General features: G+C 43.5%; 1 protein-coding gene across 1 annotated transcript in view; it reads right to left on the reverse strand.

Annotated features, from left to right (window-relative positions):
- Positions 1 to 12,701, reverse strand: part of LOC126252246 (protein alan shepard) — a 429,590-nt gene extending 416,889 nt beyond the window's left edge. Inside the window, exon 1 of the mRNA XM_049953120.1 lies at positions 12,385 to 12,701. Coding sequence (XP_049809077.1) covers positions 12,385 to 12,438 — 54 coding nt within the window. The 5' untranslated portion in view covers positions 12,439 to 12,701. The remainder of the gene's footprint in view (positions 1 to 12,384) is intronic.
- Positions 12,702 to 15,839: the final 3,138 nt, after the last annotated feature.

Genomic DNA, 15,839 nt, shown 5'->3' on the forward strand with positions numbered 1-15,839 from the left:
GTGAAGTGTGCCGATACAGGCTCTGCAAAGCATTCGCAATCAAAATTTTTTAACTACGCGTTGTTCCCTGTTTAGTGACTATAATTGTGTCACGTTCGGGATGCCATGTAAATGATTACAATCTGAGGTACTGGAGCGCAAGATCATTACAGTACTTCTATGCCACATTAAAAAATTCCTGTGAAAACAGAGTTCTCGACTCCAAGGACACGCCAGTTTTCGGTTCTGTCTACTGCTCGGAAAATGTCGAGCACCGTCCTCGTGACTCGCATAATGTGTTTCTTTGATCGGAAACCTTGTTACCAGTGCTCTTTTGGTCACACAAAATGGCTGCGCTAATAGCGCTGTTTTGTGGCTGTAATCGTCAACGGGATAGTGTGGCTTGTGTAGACTTCAGTCTAATACATGGCTCTAAGGGTTACTCAAGCTCTACCAAGTAGCCATTGTCATTTTATAGAAAGAAAAGTTGTCAGCACGGGAAGTTGCCTGGCGATTAAATTCGAACATTCGACGCTTTATCTTGAGACACACTGTTGTGTCCCAGGTGCAAACTATCATATGGAAAGTTGCAGCGTCGCGACTGAGAGGGGACTTGCTCAGTAATCCAGGAGACCCACCAGGCGACTCCCCTTCCGGGCAGCGACGACTCATCACGTGGGGCTGCATCCTGGTTGGCTCCGTCGACTCCAGCGGTGTGACTGCTGCATCTCTTGCGGCGCCCCCACTGTGAGCACTTTGAAGTACGCCGCGCTGCTGCCACTGGAGCGTTGGCAAACGGAGCTCGAGAAGGCGGAGGCCGCGCCTTGCGCGCGGTATGAACGCACGGCACAACACCCACAACAATGAAAACATTCCTCACAGTAGTCGCCTGCATTCAGCAACGGCAACTAATGACTGCTACCTACATATTATCGCACGCACGTACAGGATATGCCAACGAACTGCTCAGCCCTACAGTCAATATTTCGATGCGATGGATTTAAAATGCACTCAACAGCGTGGTCATCAGCGCCCTTATGGACGAATGATTTGCACGGTATCTGTTCTCAGACGAGAAGTTATTGCGGCAAATTCCCGGGAATTCAATTTATCGGTAAACATTTCGACGATGGGTCCGTCTTCCAAGATGTTAATGCATGACGACACCGTGTCCGGCTCATGAATCCTCTGCTCCAGGAGGCATGAATGACATTCCGTATCTGCTGGCATAAACCCAATTGGGCATGTGTGGGACCAGTTGAAACACTTGGACAGCACACCACACGAAGAAACACAGTATTGAGAATCTTCCACCAGCATATTTTGGTTTCAAACATGCACTTTCAAACGGACTCCCTTTATTTTGGTTATTGGCGTTTTCATTTCACGGTAACGCTGTTTCTTATTTGTTTAGTATTTCTTATTCTTTCATTTTCTGCTTCCCTTGAATCTAATACCACACACACACACACACACACACACACACACACACACACACACACACACACACAAAGCAGGCACTTTTATCCTGGCTACAGAGGTATGTACCATGTAGCGATTTTCTGTGGACAATAAAGTACTGAGAAAGAAGTCTTCAGTCGAAAAACTACTCGAGTCATGGGTAGGGTGCACGCCTTTTTTTTGGGGGTAGTTGACAGAAAATACCGGTGTACATCTTAAAATAATTGACTTCTGAGACAGGAACTCATTTTCAAGAAAGCTATTAACATACCACTACAACAGTCGCACTCTTGCTAGTAGCTGCAAAACTTTTGAGTATCTTACGCAACTATGACCACCGAACACACAAATTATCTTTTGTCTAAGGCGCTGCAGTCATGGACTGTGCGGCTGGTCTCGGCGGAGGTTCGAGTCCTCCCTCGGGCATAGGTGTGTGTGTGTGTGTGTGTGTGTGTGTGTGTGTGTGTGTGTGTGTGTGTGTGTGTCCGTACGATAATTTAAGTTAAATACTGTGTAAGCTTAGGGACTGATGACCTTAGCAGTTAAGTTCCATAAGATTTCATACACATTTGAATATTTTATTTTTTGTCTCGGTTATGGGTCAGAAAGACTGCTCTTTGGAGCAGAGTAAAACCCGAAAGCACAAAATACGGATTATATGGAATATACTTTACTTTTTCTGTTTTTCATCCACTTTTTCTTTACCACGTGTCTCCACTTCGATATAGATGAAACATCACCATAGTCACACGAATTTTGTCCTGTATGCAGATCAACGCAATTCAAAAGATCAACACATTTCGCATGATAACGAATACTTCGATCGCCTTCTCTATCGAATACACTTCGTACACTATATCCGTCTCGCTAAGTTGCTCAATCTCTAAATCAGCCGCGGATGTTCTCGTAATCTATGTCTTCCCAACCAGAACTCTGTATTGTACAGAATAATATTCGTTTTAATTATAACAGAGTACTTCAGATTTCATTTTCTCTATTTTTTTTCAAAAACCGCCAAACTAGAGGATTAAATCGGCAGCCTGGTAACCGAGAACTTGCTGTGCCTCTAAAAATTTTATATCCCTAGTATCAATATCCAACACCAACAGAAGTAAAATTATCAGTAACCTATAAAACTAACTACGGATTCCTCTTAGCTACTGGAATGTACTCGCATTAAATCAGGTGATGCTGATGACATTAGATTAGGATATGAAACGTTAAAAGTAACTGAGTTTTGTTATCTGGGCAGCAAAATAAGTGACGACAGCCGAAGTGAAGAGGATACAAAATGCAGACGCAATAGCAAGAAGAGTGGTTATGAAAAAAAAGAGAGATATTTGGTAACACCTAACAATTGAAAAGTTACGGAATCTTGTTTGAAGGTGGAGTGCAGCCTTGTAATGGAAGTGAAATGAGGGCGATAAATAGCTCAGACAAGAAGAGGTTTCGAAATTTAGAGCTACAGAAGAATACTGATGATCAGATGGGTAGATAAAGTAGCTTATGAGGTGAAAATGAAACGCAATGAGGGGAATAAATATTGCACAACCTGGCTAAAACAGAATAGGAACGAAGACACCCATTTGTTAAGGGAAGTATTAGGTCTACAACATTACTTACGCCATTTCCCCTAAGTTCGAGGCTTATCGCGACAAACTTTCGATTCAAAGTACTGGCCACCGACGGCCACTACTTTCTCCCATTTTTCTGACAGCGTGCTAGACCCGCGGCGGATGGACAGGGCGTCTTTTGAGGTGATTCAGGAATCGATCCCACTTTGCGACTGTTCATGTGACCAGAGAGGGTGGCCAGCCAGGCCGTGAGCCGCTGATCGGAAAAGGTGGTAGTCTCGAGAGTACGGCTGGTGGGATAGGGCTTCCCTTTTGGACTTTCCAATTATACTTCAACAAATTTTACGTAAAGGGGGAGGGAGGGAGGGAGGGAGGGAGGGAGGGAGGGAGGGAGGGAGGGAGGGAGGGAGGGAGGGAGGGAGGGCGAGCCTCGTCATGCCGCAGAATCACCTTTTCATATTTATCGCTATATTGTGGCCGTTTGCTTTCAAAAAATTGAAATGGCTCTGAGCACTATGGCACTTAACTTCTGAGGTCATCAGTCCCCTAGAACTTAGAACTACTTAAACCTAACTAACCTAAGGACATCACACACATCCATGTCCGAGGCAGGATTCGAACCTGCGACCGTAGCGGTCGCGCGGCTCCAGACTTTAGCGCCTAGAACCGCTCGGCCACCACGGCCGGTGTTTGTCTTTCAGTGCTCGGCTCAGACGCATTAATTGATTCCGATAACGGTCTCTTGGGATTGTTTCCGTCGATTTCAGTGGCTTCGAAAACCTTTCTTCCACCGCCATGTTCCACCGCCATGCCGCTCTTCGACGTCAAAATCATCGTTCTTGAAGCGTTGAAACCATTTTCTGTTAGTTCATCCACAAACAGGTGCCTCAACATAGGTCTTATCCAACATTTTATGAGCGTCAGCCGCAGATTTCTTCATGTTAAAGCAGAAAATTTAAACTTCCCGCAAACGACGAAACTGGACTCACAAGTTCGACATATTCAAACGAGAATAACTTCATAATGCAATCAAAAATAGAGTAATATCTTGATGGAGTTAAGTTTATGAAAGTCTAAGCTTATTGTATGACACGACCAACTCCGCCACCACTTGTCGCCTCTGGCACCTGTCGCAGAACGGCGGAACGCAAGGTTGTAGACCTAATACGCTTGAGGGTGGGGGTAAAGCAGTAGTTATACACAGTACTAGAGTGGGTAGCTGGACTGGTGTGTCCAAGGACTGAAGACCACCCATGTCAAAGTGCGTATTAAGGACAGGAGTGTGGGGTATACGACTGGGCATGAGGACAGGATCATTGTGAGGGGGTAGAAACTGCAGGTATCTGCGGTTCGCGACCGTCGGGCAGCGGCAGCAGACAGCGCGCTGTGGAGTGTGGACCCTGGAGCGGTGCCAGGACAGCGCGCGAGCCACAGGTCCCCCCCGCAGCTTTTTGCTCTTCCGGCGGCAGCGGCCGCGCCCTGACGTCACGCCACACCACACCCACCACTGCCACTGCTGAGCCAGCGGCGCGTGCTTTCGGCCTGTCGCTTCCCCAGTACATCTGGCGGTGCCGCCCCGCCCATCGCGACACGCTACAGGGCGAGGGGAAACATCTGACAATGTAACACACACTACTACTGTCACAGCCATATTCGAAAATTAGCGGACGCCGACTACAGCATTCTTTCTGCTAGATTCCTTAAGTCCGTTTATGCCATCATTCAGTCTTGTATAGCACACTGGACTCGCATTCGGGAGGACGACCGTTCAATCCCGTCTCCGGCCGTCCTGATTTAGGTTTTCCGTGATTTCCCTAAATCGCTTGAGGCAAATGGCGGGATGGTTCCTTTGAAAGGGCACGGCCGATTTCCTTCCCCATCCTTCCCTCACCCGAGCTTGCGCTCCGTCTCTAATGACCTTGTTGTCGACGGGACGTTAAACACTGGTCTCCTCCTCCTCCTCCTCAGTCTTGTACAAAGCAACAATTACAGTTTTTTACTGCAATAATAAATGTATTTTTCCTCTGTACCAGAAAGCTTCAAGAGATACATTAATTTACATTTACGCCTATGTCTATACTCTGCAAAACACTAAAGTATATGGCAGAGGGTATGTCCCACAGTAGCAGTTACTAGAGCTTTCTCTCATTCCTTTCACGTATGGATTGCGGAAAGAATGATCGCTTATATACCTCTGCACGTGCTGTAATTACTCAAATCTTTGTGATCGCTTTGGAAACGATACATAAGGGTTTGTAATAAATTATTCCTCGGTTCATCACTTAAACTTGGTTCTTGAAATTTTCAAAGTATGTGTTCTCGGGATAGTTTGCGTCTAATTCAAGCACTTGTCAGCTCAGTTCTTTCAGCATGTTCGTGGCTATCATTGGTCAACCAAACTTGTGATTACCCGTGCTGCACTTCTCTCCATCCGTTCAACATCTCCCGTAAGTTATGTTTGGCACAAGTCCCACACACTTAGGCAATATTCTAGGACGGGTTTCACGAATGTTTTGTGTGTAGTCTCCCTCGTAGATTGATTTTATTTCACTATTATTCTAGAAATGAACCACAGTCTGCCACCTGTTTTACCTACGACTGAGCCTATGTGATGGTTTCGTTTCCTATCCCTACAAAGTGTTACATGCAGGTATTTGTATAAGGTGACCGATTAGAACTGATAGTCACAGGATACTATACTCCATTATTTTACATTTCTGAACATTTGAAATAAGTTGCCCATCGTTGCAAGGCTTGTAAATATTGTCAAGATCAATATTCGCGTAACTTCTTTAAGACAGTACTTTATTACACATAACTGCATCGTCTGTTAGAAGTCTGAGGCTACTATTAATACCGTCCGCAAGGCCATTAATAAACAACATGGAACAGTAAGTATCAAACAATTCCCTCCGGAAAACCCGAAGTTATTCGTACAGCTGTTGATGACTCCATCGAAGGTAAATTCTTGCGTCCTTCCTACCAAAAAATCTTTAACCCAGTCACAAATATAGCTTTATGCCCCATATCATCATCATACTTTTGATAATGAGCGTATTGTTGAACGGAATCAAATGGTTTTCAGAAATCGAGGACTACGTCTACCTGACTACCTTTATCCATGACTTTCAGTATCTCGTGTAAGCAAAGTAAGAGTTGACCTTCACGTGAATCCATGTAGCCTGGCACGCGTCACACTGATATCAAAATCTGTTTTTAACACACACAGGTTGATAATTTTCTTTTCAGTCAACGCAAAATATGGATTTCCGCTGATTTAATGCATCACGTCGTCGCCTTTACGTGCTACAACTACACTATTTCGTTGAATAATTTCAACTGGCAACCTGTCTTATATGGAGAACACTGAAAAGAAGGAAGAATGATGTACATCTGTTAAGACGCCAGGGAATAAGAGGGAGCTGTAGAGTAAGAGAGGGATTGGAATACATCCAGCAAGTAACTGAGGGCGTAGGCTGCAAGAGGTACTTTGACACGAAAAGGCTGCCATAGGAGAGAATTATTGGCAGGCCACTACACGAAATTTACTCGAAAGTCGTAATATTCTTTTACACAGCATATATTTTAGTAGTATCGTGATAGGACGTACTACGAAAGAGAAATTCCGCGATTAACACCGCCATAATTTCTTTTTGTGGTGTGTTAACACGGCCGCTGAACTGAACTTTGTCCAGTACACCGGAGCAGAGCGCACACACACACAGCAAATTCACTCTCGAGAATAGCAGGACGCGTTTGCTATTCAAATAATTTCCTGTTCTAGCCCTGCGGAACTGCATGTAAATTGTCCACCGCATAAACGAGACGGTGTAGCTCCAAGACCAGCAACGTGAACTATCGCTTTGAGCTCAGTTCGATGAACCATTTGGGTACAGGTGTAATTGTGGTATCTCCATTCACATCGCTTTAAACTAAAGTATGTCTGCATTTTACACTCGGAAATAAAACCACAAAGAGTATATTTGCGCTGGTATCGTATGTAATCCAACGTCTATTGTCATCGCAACCGTAACACTACAGACACACAAAACTAAGAACGGCTTTTTACTCTCTTCATTGAAGGTGGCACCACCAATTTATTAACTTGTTCGAAATATCAAGTTATGCTGCATCTGAACGATGAGACTTCAGACAAACTAAACCAGCAAACGAAAGCAGTGGTAATATGACTTTTGAATAACCTACATTTCGGTTGGATCTGTGAAGACGGCTTTAAACGACATCCGGCTTAAAGTGCTAATTAGCATTACATGTATGCAAGTTACTCTCACAGTATAGTCCTAAGCAAGATGTAATGTTTCGCTGTGCCCGGGTGTTCGCATATTTTTTCATTTACCCGTGAAATAATATAGTTCTTTTATACAGCTAGCAGGCCTGTCCGTGTCCATAATTGGCCGAGCGCAACAGCGCCTGATAAGACCTGGCTGGTACACAGAACGTGGAAGTCGGAATAAACAGCTACGACGCTCTCGACACACACACTTGAGTGCACACAGAGCTCAAGATTGCTTATTACATCACCGCCATCTGAAACACTGCAAGCAAGTATCTGGCGGTGGACGATTACGACGACAGCGAAGGGAGAGCAAGAGCTTCAAGCAACTCCCACGTCTCCACAGCCGGGAGTGGTAGCCCCCAGTTAATGTTGTTTATCTTTTCACAGATAACGCAGATTTACTGTGCCGCACAAACCAGACATTACGCACCAGCGAGCTGGCAACACAGCGGCTTGAAGTCCAGCATTTGTCAGCCACTAATTACTCCCCAATGTTGCAACTACTAAAACGCAGCAAGCAAAGCTGGTGGTCTGTTTACCTGCTACCATATTCGAAAATACCTCTTACACCTTATTCTGAAGTTACTCTTTTTCGTACGAAACCTGATAATTTAAATCATACCTAGTGGACCACCACCTGTTACGAACTGTTCATACAAGCTCAGTTTTGCACTGAAGGTGACTTGCAGTCACAATGAGGCTAGAATCTTAAGAGGGGAAGAGAATCTGTATCTGCCGAGCTACGAGCAAAGTTTAAACTAAAGTGCAGTTGTAAACCGAGTGGAATACAACTGTAAAACTGACTTCTCTGCAGCTATAAGTCTTGCGTAGTACTTTTGTATTTGGAGTTTTGGATTAGAAACTGAACAATTAGACATCTTGGGAGGAACTGCGAAGAAAAAGTAAAAACCGTTCATGGGTTTCACAGATATTAACAAGGCTTTGTAACAATTTCAACACCGGAAGACGTTTCTAAATAGCTGTCGTCGTAGTTTATACGTGTCCGGTTGATCGCGGCCCTCAGTCGGCGCATTGAAGATAAGCTACAATAAATTAGGCATAGGAACTACGTGCGAGAGGGCAAGTAGATTCCGCTTGGTTCTCTTTCATAGGTCTCAAATAATTACGGGTCGACAGAAGCGTCCGATCCCACGCGTCGGCTTTGACCCGTGACGGAAGGGTGTTGTCGTGTGTGACGTCATGACGGCGCGGAGTTTGGTTTGAGTGTGGCTGTCTCCAGTTCTGTTTTATCTTATTTTATTTACTTTTCTGATCTGTTCGTTCTATCTCGTGAGATTTTTCTAAAATTTAAAAACGCTTATTACTTATTTTAATTATCTGTTTCCTCCAATTTCTGTTTTAGTTTATTATGTTTATCTTTCTGATCTGTTCGTCCTATCCCGTGAGATTTTTGTTTTTAAAAAGACAAAAAACACTAATCAGCTACTGAAACATCTTTATCTTCTATGGGTTGCAGGGGTTATGACCCCTGGGGAGGTGGGTGGGTATTCATGCATGGCTGTCTTCACTTACACGTTATAGCTACGCAAAGCGTCTAAATCTGTTTATATTTAGTTTGCCCCCCACCCAAAACACCCCATTTCCATCGCTTGTCCCGTTAGTGTCATTAGGCTTCTTGTGGAAAGTGTGTGTGTTTGTTTTTGTTTCCGCCATATTTGTGACTTCATGGGTCAAAGCAGACGGGCGAGATCGGACGCTTCCGTATATCCATAATTACCGCAATATTGCAACCCACAAGACCCTCTGATAACACTGCTTACAGTCAGCTATTTCCTGAAAGTGAAGTATCTGCCATACTGTGTGTTCTCCACCAACTGTGTTTTTTTTTTCTTTCTTTTTTCTCTCTCACATTGCTCTCCAACCACCATGTCAGTATCATGTTCTTAGTCTTCACTGATTAGTTCAAAAGGTATCTGAATTCAGTTACTATAAAAGTTCTGCAACCGTCCAACGCTTACAATCATCTTTAGCAGCCTTATTAGTCAAAAATGGTTCAAATGGCTCTGAGCACTATGCGACTTAACTTCTGAGGTCATCAGTCGCCTAGAATTTAGAACTAATTAAACCTAACTAACCTAAGGAGATCACACACATCCATGCCCGAGGCAGGATTCGAACCTGCGACCGTAGCGGTCGCTCGGCTCCAGACTGTAGCGCCTAGAACCGCAAGGCCACTCCGGCAGGCTTATTATAGTCCTTTGTCTCTAGCAGAGTTTCCGTAGCGTAGAACGGAAAATTCTTTCCGAGAAGTTTCCGTGTTATAAGGGGCTATACAAGGCAAATTTGCTATTGAACTTTGTGCACATCAAAAAATTCCAATAATTAATTGCCGTTGCAGGGCACTGAAATATCGAAATATATAGATAAAAAGTCAGTTTTTTTCTTACTCGGATTTAACTTTTGAAGATAATGCGATAGATTTACGGAACGATTGCTGATCAGCCAGCTCGGCAGACGTATTCTCATTTCTGTTTGCTTTCCTTCAAATTAACGATGAAATAACTGTCAGTTCAAACAATTACCCCTCAACACTGCCACTACCAGAATATGGATTAACTTGGGATTTCGCGTAACTAAAAGCCCAGAATATTCTGACAGAAATCTCAGCTGTGTCAATTTGTGGGAACTAAAATGGTCTTGTGCAGTAGGCAAACTGTCTTTCACTGTTCTCTCGCCCCAATTCCGGTTCGGTGATCACGCGTTTACTGACAAAAAAAAAGCAAGTAATTATGTGCAATCTGCGTAAACATCCCTTTCTCCATGGAGCTAACGAATACGGTGCACCAGCCGCGTGACGCCAACGTCCGTGCCAGCCGTTATCTGTTTGTCGCACGGATACACACACAATCGTCACGTATTATCAAGTAGATGGTTCTCGTCTGTGCAGCTGCTTTACTGTTAAACCACCAAGGCTTATCGACCGTCTCAATTGCTCTCTGTTCCTAGTTAGGATAAAAATAAGGACAGAAAATCTTAGGAACAAGTGTTTCGGCAGCACATGGTATAGTATTCGACAACTGTAGTCCTTACATCTTACAGTATTCCCAGAAAGTAGTTTGTGGTACCCTTAGATAAGAAGTGAACGCTATTTACATTCAGGCTAATCGCCTTCAATTCCCAAGTGCAGTCTCTAATCGCGTACTTTTCTAATGGACGTAGGCGCGCAATAGCTCAATGATTACTTCAAGACATGGCTCACAACCCCCCCCCCGCCCCTTTTCCCCCCTCGTCTAATGCCAACTAATCAGCGAACGACTCACCGCTGGACAGCGAAACATTCATTCAGCAGTTAGGGGTCTTACATGAAGGTTGTATTTACCACGCGTTATTTTCGGCCACAATTTGAATACATACCGACGAAACTGCGCGTATCTGTCAAATGTATATTAAGACAGACGTTTCCGGATGGATCCCTAAACCCTTCAGTCAGTTTACATTTCTTACAAGCTCGAACAGGACTCGAAAATAGGCCACACAAGATAGCTGCCAGGTTGGTGCCGCTAGAGCAAACAGCTACTGTAACTGGTTGACCTCGATAGCATACCTAGCAAGGTCGCAGCATGCATTCTGGGCTATTCGGGCGCCAGTAAGGATGATTTTCCAACCGGCTTCGAGGCAATCACGGCGGCGCAGCCAATGGACCGAGACAATCTTGATATGTGGCCATGTCCGGAGAGGCAATTTCGCCTTCGTAGTTACGGCGATATTGTTCTCACAAGCTTTTAAGAACGAATTTTCCTAGAGTTCTCAGCTCTACGTATATATTCAAACTGACCGTAGCAATATCGCCGTTTCTGAGAGATCTACTAGTTAATACATGCAGTCACACGCAGAAGACTGAAAACTACCAGAATCTTAAGAGACAAGAGCAACTTGTTGCTATCAATCTCTCTGGCTTTAACTTTTTGTAACAGTACATCATCTTATTTACGAGCATATATGGCCCAGTCAAACGAGTTGCCTCTGCGGCAGCACTGAAGCGTGCACCGAAGATAACGTACTATCTACAAATCAGCTGAACTGATTTCCAGACTTCTTTACCACACACCAATGCCATGTTTGTAGTACGTGGCAACGTTTTCCGCATTCCCTTAATGCCACCAAGGTAACAGCGCTAACCATTATTTCTAGCACATCAAACAAACATCAGCTAATTGGGCTAAACGTAAAATAATTTCTACTGAACTACTTCAGCAGATAGTTGCACAAATTATCTAGGAATGCTAAAATCTCTACCGATAAAACTGAAAATTATGTATTGCAGGTTATTAAGTGACATCTTTTAGCTGAAAAACTTAGTATGTCACAAGTAGTTTTTTACTGTTATATCCCGTACTTCATGGTACACATACGACTTACATTTTTTGCGACAGTCTCTCCCTGTGATGCGTAATTACATACACAACAAACTTTTCAACCAGGAAATAAACTCCCGTCTATGTACAAAAATGTGGTACCTATGGCTTGAGCTATCGTTTACGTAATGAATGGCAACACAATGTACAATTTTCAATGAAGGATTGCGAGTCCAGTTGACAGAAGTCGTTTAAGTGGTTACGGCTGAATTGAGCCACTGTAATACCTCTGCGGTCGGTCCTTATACACTAACATAGATCCAGTGGCTACGGCACCGACAAACATGTATGTTTGATTGAACAGATCAAACACCGAACTACCGCCCCCAAAGCAGGGACCACGAGGACACCGGCATATGACCTACCGCTTACGGCTTCCGTAACCGCAGGTAACAAGTGACTAGCGCGTGGCAGCTGGCGCACAGTACAGTAGTACGCGGCTTGTCCGCTTACACCACTCACGAAAAATCAATACGCTATGTTCATAGTTTTTGAAACCGTCATAATAAAACACCTTCTGGCCACTGCAGATTACTGCAACGTTTGTCAGAAGTTCAAATGCGCGATCTTCGTGTACAACAAACAGCGTCACTTCCATGGGTGTGGTCACGTGCCTTAGCCGTAAGTTCAAAAAGACTACTTTTCTATGTATCATGATGAGATAAGACAAATGAAGTAAGAACAAGACAAGACATACCATCATTTTGTAATTTAATTTCCTCGGCGCAGAGTTTTCCATCCGGACTGCCATGGTTAAACGGCTACTGTCCTCTTAGTTGACAACTTTAGGGGTGTGCCTCCGTCACTTCAACTTCGGGGGAAAAAATCAATTCACCATTCCAGCACTCCAAAAAAATATCTTTAGCACACTTTCATTTCACCAAGTAAAGGCCACCACTGATTGAAAAACACTTATAAAACCTAATGCTTACTAAGATACAAAATTAATAATATATTTAATTTCTTTAGGCAGAATCGTCTACCAAGGAAACACCACACCCCACCGGACTAGCCACCATCTTGGCACTGACGGTCAGTTCAGCGAAGACCGGCGGCGGCGCTGCAGGCACTGGCCGGTGTAGAGCGCATGCGCGACACGCGATGGCTGCCTCCCCACCACTACCCACGCGTCGCGACACTGTTCATACGAAAATTAACTACCAGCATGGCCGAGAAATGTAAACTACAGTTAGCAGGCAATTACGATGCCGATCGACATTCCTGTTACGCCATCACGCAATGTCTGAACATGTTACACCTGATGTTTCACAGCAATTTAAAAATTACACTTATATTAATCCCACGCGTCATGTGTTTCGACAAATGAGCGATTTAAAAGCATATTCTGCACTGTCCATGATGAGACAGAGTATGGGGGCACGAATCGCACAATATTCACGACGATAAAATCGAAACGTAAGCCATAAAGTAACTCACATTAACAATACGTGCAGTGATCCGCAGAGTGAAAAAAGGTCCTCGTAATAACGATAAACATAGCTGTGTTGTTTCAGCAATCATTACAAAATAAAATAAGTGTTCTGAGATCTTCATATCTGTTCACATTTCATCTTTTTTTAATTATAAAGACGGTTCCGTTTAAAGTGCAGAAAATCCGGTAAGCCTTAGCGAGCGCGCAGTACGTATTCAATGATCCATGTCAATTCAACCCATATTATTGTTGCAACCACGGGTAGCGCACGACCGGCTATATGTAGTTCGCGAAAGACGTTGCAAATCGAAAGAGTTTTGACGTAAGTGTGTCGCAAAAGGTAGCAAGTATACCTGACACGACGAGCGTCATTATGAGTTATCAGTCTAGGGCTCTAGGTGAATTATTGTTGCCGTTGTCATAGCTGACAATATAATCACAGTGCTGTTCTTTTCTCTTGTTTCATGTTCTTTTTTTCCTTTCTAGCTGGTTATAACTTACGCTCCTCATTCATTTCTCCTTACTGCTCTTTTATTTCCTAGCGTTTTTTGCGTTTATTCCATTTGCAGCACTTCCGTAGCACTGAAATGATACTGTTTCTTTTTTTTTTTAGATTCAGATTTAACGAAATTAAAATTATAAAGATACTAATTACAAAATTTCTTCAGTATTCAAATATTCCAGCTGTTAGAAAAACCTCTTCGTTGTTATACTTTGTGATACAGTTACATGGCATTAGTATTTTCTGTTCAAAGATGGCTCTGAGCACTATGGGACTTAACATCTGTCATCAGTCTCCTAGAACTTAGAACTACTTAAACCTAATTAACCTAGGGACATCACACACATCCATGGCCGAGGCAGGATTCGAACCTGCGACCGTAGCAGTCGCGCGGTTCCGGACTGAAGCGCCTAGAACCGCTCGGCCACCGCGGCCGGCAGTATTTTCTGTATGTCGAAATTTTTTTGTTTTTATAAAATACGAAATGGCAGATTTCTTCAAAATTTCTCTTTCGCGCCTTGTACAGTGCTCCATAATGATGCAGTGAAGCATAGGCAGGGGGGAAGGGAGAAATCGATAGGCAAACACACAAAGATCAACACTGGAAGCATTTTCTTCAAGTTACTGCGTCTTATGTTCTTTGAGTTTTGCACTGAGAAATTGAGTCTCATAAGAAATATTTTCAACATTAAACACCTAAGGTAATTTTTGTCATCACCGATTTCTTTCAAATTTATAGTAAATGTAAATGCCGTGTGGCTAGGGCCTCCTGTCGGGTAGCCCGTTCGCCAGGTGCAAGTCTTTCGATTTGATGCCACTTCGGCGACTTGCGCGTCGATGGGGATGAAATGATGATGATAATCATCATTTCACAACACAACACCCAGTCCCTGAGCGGAGAAAAATCTCCGACCCAGCCGGGAATCGAACCCGGGCCCTTAGAATTGACAGTCCGTCGCGCTGACCACTTTTCCTTTTTTTTTTTCGGTATTGTTCGTTGTGTTTGGTCTGGGCGGACGCTCAAGTTGATCGTTGATGCCTTTACTCCGTTTTTTTATTACAGAATGCGATTACCGAACACGCTGAGCTACCGTGCCGGCGTCACTCAGCTACCGGTGGCGGACAAAGTTATGGTGAATGTGCAGGACTGGAAATGAAAGTGACAGAAGTGGCCAGGCGTTTAGAAAAAGTAACGTTTTTGGCACGGGTCGGATGTGGCGAGCCACTTACGTTGCAGCTGGTGCGGATAGAGCACAGAACAGTAACCAGATGTTCGTGGCATCGAGTCCCTATCCGGAAACTTTTTTATTTTCAATTTTTACTTTACTAACACTGCAAATGAACCGAAATAATGCTCAGTGTACTGTATTTATTAATATTTTCATAAGAGGCTTGAAGAGGAAAGGCGCAGGAAAATTTGAGATTGCTAATAAATTTCCAAGAAACGACTGTGCTTATAGCGTCCACGATGACTCTGCAAACAACTTTTCAAGAAGGGATTGTAATTAAAGTGTCCGAGCAAACAGCTAACTCGAGAATTCTCATTCGTCCGTGTCAATCAAAATACTCTTTTTAACGTCACGTATAATTAAATATTTACATTCGTATGTTCTCTTTCCTGGTTGCCAGCACCAATCGACTTACAACAAAATCTTGAACGATCGAGAGGCAAAAAGAGTTGTCGTGAAACGACAGGATATGAGCATAGCAATCGACTCGTATACAGCGCAGCATTCTGTATAAATATTCCTGGAAAATTAATGCCAATATTCTCCCTATGCCTACAAGAGAGTGGTTGTTCCTTTGGACCAAGATCTTAATTAAAAGAAAAACATAATAACACGAAAAAAATAGAAATTTCGTCATTACTTTATCAAACCACGTGAAACTGAGGACAACCTTGTACAAAAACGTTCTGACTGACGTGATGCAGCGCGACGTGCGGGAGAACAAAATTCTTCTCCTACTTGACTCGAGGGGAGGACAAACAAATCCACAACTATACGGGGAGATTTTTCAAGATGAAGGAGGTTTGGCATCGTGCAGTCTTAAAGGTATTCTCTCCAAACGCTAGTGCAACCCTGCCATGTTTTTTTTTATCGTCCGGTAAAGAATTTGACCAAAAGGTACAAAACTGCTCTTATCTCCAAGTTTATTTATCTATAGAAACTTTTAAAACATCTGTGTACTTGTACTTGGCGTTTATAGGATGTGCAAG

The sequence above is a fragment of the Schistocerca nitens genome, chromosome 4 (assembly GCF_023898315.1).
Source record: "Schistocerca nitens isolate TAMUIC-IGC-003100 chromosome 4, iqSchNite1.1, whole genome shotgun sequence".
NCBI classification, from domain to species: Eukaryota; Metazoa; Arthropoda; class Insecta; order Orthoptera; family Acrididae; genus Schistocerca; species Schistocerca nitens.